This window comes from Sebastes umbrosus, chromosome 18, assembly GCF_015220745.1.
Source record: "Sebastes umbrosus isolate fSebUmb1 chromosome 18, fSebUmb1.pri, whole genome shotgun sequence".
In the NCBI taxonomy this organism is placed as follows: Eukaryota; Metazoa; Chordata; class Actinopteri; order Perciformes; family Sebastidae; genus Sebastes; species Sebastes umbrosus.
The window spans coordinates 11,518,271-11,524,167 of record NC_051286.1 but is presented as its reverse complement, the minus strand read 5'-3'; the positions used below and the strand labels follow the sequence as shown (position 1 = coordinate 11,524,167).

The 5,897-nt window shown below is 40.6% G+C and overlaps 1 protein-coding gene across 2 annotated transcripts; it reads right to left on the bottom strand.

The window, feature by feature from the left end:
- cep57l1 (centrosomal protein 57, like 1) lies at positions 1-5,220 on the bottom strand. 2 transcript variants are annotated; one of them, XM_037750033.1, is made up of 11 exons: positions 5,005-5,220; positions 3,732-3,897; positions 3,438-3,626; positions 3,226-3,365; positions 2,858-2,974; positions 2,687-2,764; positions 2,387-2,467; positions 2,210-2,284; positions 1,839-2,101; positions 1,285-1,429; positions 1-534 (listed from the first exon to the last, which is right to left on the bottom strand). In XM_037750033.1, exons 1-11 carry the CDS (start codon positions 5,023-5,025, stop codon positions 334-336), a joined length of 1,476 nt encoding a protein of 491 aa, XP_037605961.1. In that variant the 5' UTR covers positions 5,026-5,220; the 3' UTR covers positions 1-333. The 2 variants fall into 2 exon arrangements, with proteins under 2 accessions (XP_037605961.1, XP_037605962.1); XM_037750034.1 differs by having other exon boundaries at positions 3,226-3,347.
- Positions 5,221-5,897: the final 677 nt, after the last annotated feature.

Here is a 5,897-nt window from a genome sequence, read left to right as displayed (position 1 = left end):
TAGAGAGAATAAGCTTTATTAAAATTTGAAAATATTAAAAATATTCAACTTCATTTGAGATGAGATTAAGGTCATGATAAATAAACTACACACTCTCTACCTAAGAAAGACCCTGTATGTGCAAGATTTCATTTAAGCCAATCACCCTTTAATTAATAGGTTTCATGAGTAACACATTATCAAGTCCTGTGTTTATTCCCTCTTTTCATTTGTTACCATAAAGAGGCCATTTGAAGAAGAGGGAAAAACAGGCTGGAAGGAACCAAGGGGAGTCTCGTGGTTTATCCAGCTGTAGCATCAAAGCCCGCACACAGGAAGGTCTTTCAGAGAACCTCATGTTTCCCAGGAGATGTCGTCTTGTTTTAGGCTGTTTATGAACTTCTGGGTGTCTTTAAGAAGCTGCAGGTTGTTGTGGGTGGTCGCACCTTTCTTTGCTTTCTTCTTAGTCTTAACAGGAACAGGAGGCTTGATACAACTCAACTTCTTGGCTGTGTGTTCCTCAACACATGCCTGGGCCTGGGTCAATTTACGGACCTGTGCAGAAGACAGAAGACAGAAAACATTAGACACCTACACTATTAGGGATGGAGATCAGTTGACATGACAAACAGACACATACTTAAATACTTCCACACATCTACAAAGCCTGCCTCTGAGTGATGGTTCACATTAGGGCTGCTCGATTACGGCAAAAATCATTTTCACGATTATTTTGGTCAATATTGAGATCACGATTATTACTCATTGACCGTGGAAACATCATGCACTACATTTTATAGCTGAATGCATCAATCTGGTGCACTTCGAGGGTCAAATTAAGAGACCTATGAAGAACTTTGTGCTCTAGTTAACAATTTAATCATAAACACGTTGGTTGTATAGATAGGAATTGTAATGACACAGCAAAAAAAAGCCATCGCCGCAATGAGGACAGTCTGTCCCGGTTGACACAGTCGCGCCGGGAGCAGGAAACTCCGTCCCTCCCCGCAGAGAGAGAGGGCACAGCGAGCACTAAGCAGTGAGGTCTGGGCGAGGGGTGCTGTAAAGCACCACCGTCACCCTGGGCCTTTCCAAGCCTAGACCTAGATCTGGTTGTGGCGCACCACTAACGCCGGGGAGAGTTCCCACGAAAGAATCCTCCCACACCCGCCGAGCGGGGCATAAGTGCACCGCTGTAAAGGAAATATTATTTTTATGTTGATTATCTTGTTTTAATAATCGTTTGAAGCCGTAATTGTAATTGTATTTGAAATTCGATTATTTGCACAGCCCTAGTTCACATACCGTCTTCTGGTGTTTGCGGAGCTTAGTGATCTGAGCTCCCTTCTCCTCCATCCTGGCGACCAGCCTCTCCAGCTCTCTCTGCAGATCCTGACTTTCCTCGCAATGTTGGGTTGCGTCTATCTGTTGCACCAACTCCTGATGCTCACTGACAAAATAAACATACACACACACAGATTGTGAAATGTTAGAGCTGTAACGATTAAGTGATTAGTGGTCAACCATGAAATTAATCGCCAACTATTTTTAAAAACTTTTTTTTAAAAATCTCTGATTGCAGCTTCTTAAATGTGAATATTTTCTGGTTTCTTTACTCCTCTATGACAGTAAACTGAATATCTTTGAGTTGTGGACAAAACAAGACATTTGAGGACGTCATCTTGGACTTTGAGAAACACTGATCGACATTTTCTGACATTTTCTAGACCAAACAACGACTCGATTAATCGAGAAAAAAATCACTATATTAATCAACAATGAAAATAATCGTTAGTTGTAGACCTACTAAATGTGTAAAAGAAAAAGTAAAACAAAATAATACTAAAAAGCTTACTCACAAGCTCATTTGTCCTAGCTCGTCCTGCAGCGCCAAGAGCAGGTCAGACAGCGAGCCCAGTGACTGCTCTGCTCGTTCAAGATCCCTGTCAGGCTTCTGGAAAGTGGCGGAAGATGGAGAAAAGTCCTTTTGGAGGCTTTTCTTGGCTCCACAACCAGACCGTTGCAGCATGCTGACTTGCTCACACAGCTGGGGCTGATGGTGCTTCATCATGTGAAGTATACTTTGTATGTTGGCGTGGACTGAATGGCTCGGGCTGGTCGACTGTGACAGGTAGGGGAAAGCAAAATCAATTGAAAGGAATCAAAAAAGGGGAAGAGTTGATAATACATGTTTTTTTAGAGTTATTGCAGAGCATCAGAACTGACTCACCGTTCCTGCAACAAAGGGCATTTTTGTGTGTGTTGGGCCGCTTGGTGATGCCAGCTCATTCTGTCTGGACGTTTTCTGACATAGAAGACAGCGGTTATCACTACTATGTGCAAACAAATATTTTTTCTCATCAACTAAATGCAGGCAGTTATTTAGCTTTATCAGTAAGAAAAGCACCTTTTTTGATTTCTTCTTTGGCTTTATTTCTTCAGTAGTTGGCACAGACAATCGAAAGTTGATGTCCAAGTCCTTCTGCAGCTGTGGACATGACAATAATAACATGGTTAAAGTCAATCTTTTTTCCTTTTCAAGATTCTTTGTTGGCATTTTACCATTTTTAAAAAATATTGCTTATTTTTCTGCATTTATTGCAAAATATGTGCATGTTTGGTGAGGAAAGCTAAAAAACAAAGTAAAAATGTAGATTCTTGTGTCATTGTTGAGCTGATGCAACAAGTGAAGTGTGTGTGGACGGACCTGGTCTGCTTTTCCCTGCAGAAGTTTACGCTCATGCTCCTCTTTCAGTAGCTTTTGCTCTAGAATGTCAAGCTTTGTCTGAAAGCAAAAAATGTCATTGAATTAATGATCATAACATTCAGCATGTGATGATTAGTGTTAAGACTAATCAGTTGTAAAACCGTGAGTAACCTCTGCTAGAGTTTGGGTCTGACTCAGTTTGAGACACTCCGATTCAAGTTTCTCCAGCTTGTCCCGCTGAGGATGTTGGGTGTTTGAGCTGCTTGGCTGCTGGTTCTGCAGTGAAACCTAGAGGGGAGGTAAACAGAGATTATATGGTGGTTTATTAGCATACATCCAGAAATGATAGGAGGTAATGATGATGAAAGGTGTTAGGATATTAACATCATTTGTGGTATGTGTGTTAATTCAATCTTGTTTAAAAGATATTAAGCCTATTTTCCAGACTACAATTTCTCTATATCATATTGGGCTTATAGTTTTAGATTCTACTTTTTAAGAAATATTTGTTTCTTTCAGTTTGTAACCTTTGTGACTACCTGATTCTCCATGACGACGTTCCTCTCTTTCTGAGCGTTTTCAACCATCTTCCTCATGTAGTCCAGCTGCTTCTCAAGAACCTTACACCGCGACTCTGCAGACTGCAGCTTTGAGTCCAGCTCTGTTCTCATAAACACATCTATTAAAAGACGTCTACAGAAAAGACTTTGCATTTGCAGTGGCCTCTCCCTCTGTAGCCTCCCTCACATACCTTTCCTGCCAGAGTTATCCGTCTCAGGCAGGCTGGCTGCTGGTTGACTGGGCGCCATGTAAGATGCTATGACCTGTTGATGCCTCTGAGCATCATGGGAGAACTGACTATAGCTCTTCTCCGCTTTCGTCCTCTCCAGCTCCAATCGCCTGATTTTCTCCTGGAGGGTCTTCAGGGCATCAACAACAGCTGAAGTTAACAAGAACAGAAAGGCGTAGCTGGTGAATGTAGCAGATGGCCATAACGAAAAACACTGTACAAGACAAGAAGCTTGAAATAATGGCTGTGCCATACCTGTGCTGTCATAGTTACGATTTGTCTGAGAAACCCGAGAGCTGGTCATCTGTGGGTCTTTGCTGATGGAGGCAGGGAACTCCAGCTGTCTTGCTAGTGGTCGTATCCTGTCCGGAGGCTGGTAATAGCTCCCAATGTAGCTGTTTTTGGAGGGTGAGTCTAAAGTCTACAGACAAAAATAAGAGGAGGAGGTTGCAACTAATGACTCATTATCGATTTAATATTAAATATAAAAATATTAATAAGATGCCCATCAAAAAGTCCCCACAATGGGTTATTTTGTTTGACTAACAGCCAAAAACCAATATGATAAAGATATTATATTATTGGACCTGGAACCAGTCATGGTTAGGTTAAATGTTAAATGCATGTAAAATATAATACAAATTTATATTGGTAAACTATCTGACGATCAACTAACCGATCAATCATTTAAAGGTTCCATATTATAAAAAAGTTAGATTTTCATGTTTTTATAAAGCAGGCTTAAGTCCTATATAAATACTGTGAAAGTATCAAAACGCTCAATCCACAGGGATATACACACAGCCCGTATTCAGACACTCTGCATTTGAAACAAGCTGTCAGGATTTCTGCCCATTTGTGATGTCACAAATATACTGTAATCATCAATCAGAATGTAATCATTCTAAATGTGTCCCAGTTTATTCCTGGTTGCAGTGTATGTGAATGTCATCAGCTGACAGGAAGTACACATGGACCCAAGCTGTTGCCTAGCAACACAATTCTGTTGCAATTCCATCAAAATGCGCTAAAACGGAGCGTTTCAGACAGAGGGTAATACAGGTATATTCAGGCAGACAGTATGAGGAAAATAAAGATTTTTTTTTAACATTACAGCATGTAAACATGTTCTAGTAGAAACACAAAATACAAGTATGAACCTGAAAATGAGCATGATATGGGATCTTTAAGTATAGTGCTGTACCCCAGTGCACCAGTTTTCTGCAACAAGGCTGTTCTCCAAACAAACTCACTGTTATGCTCCTAAAAGCTTCAAAAAATACAAAATTGCCAACGTTACACAAGAGAAAAACAAACCATTTTGTTTATAGATAATCAGTTATCTCAGCATAAAGCAGTAACGCCCTTTGAGACCGCCCTGGTGTGAGTTAAACCAGATAAACGTAACAACACCAGTATTAAAGCTGCTTCAGATAACAGAACGTTAGCAGCTAGCGACGTCTGAGCGAAAGTAAACAACGCTGTTAGCCACATTAGCAGCTATCTAAATGCTGGTTTGTGATGTTACCTGGTCGTGATAAGTCTCCATTCTGTGACATTGAGGTTAACACTCGTTTAGAAACGAATCATATGTTAATATATATTAATATTCTCCGTCTTCTTGTGTTTTTAAGAAGCTAACTGATTTCTTCGAGTGCTCAGTTGGTTGTCTTGTTTGCTTCCTGTCACACCAAAAGCTGTCCGCACTTTTTAAATTTCCCTCCCGACAGTGGTTCCGCCTGCGCATTGGTTCCTCCTCCACTTCCGCTATCCAGAGTGTTTTCAATGTATGAGTGTATGATCAATGTTTAAGATAAAAACTTATATATCTGATGAAGGTTTTGTCCCGGAGACACCATCTCTAGGCCTGGAGGACACATTTTAAAGGTCCCATATTATAAAAAAGAGAGATTTAAATTTTTTTTTTTTATTTTTTTTTATTATAAAGCAGGCTTAAGTCCTATATAAATACTGTGAAAGTATTGTAACACTGTTTTGGAAACCGCTGTAGAATCCAGGGCTAGCACAATACGGCACCAAGGAGTTCAGGGAACTCAGATGGATAACATCAACACACTGTTTTTATAGGGAGGTTGAGGTTAGAGTCCCGGACTCCAGAAGTGCACGGTCTTTACCCTCGCACAGAGTTCCAGCGGTCCCGCTCACACGAGTGATCCTGCCGACAACGCCAAATTGTGGTGGCAGTTTCTGTTAAAACAAGACACAAACCAACGTAACAACTTGTCTTTCAGTGAATTTAATAAAAAAGGCATACATTAATAACTAAAACATCTGCAGATGGACTGCAGATGGATTCACGAGCACAGCCACCTGTTGTGGACTGTGGCAAGTGAGCCCCGAATACAAAGAGTAGTCAGTATTTATACATTTAAAGCATAACATGAAGATAAGTGCAAAGAA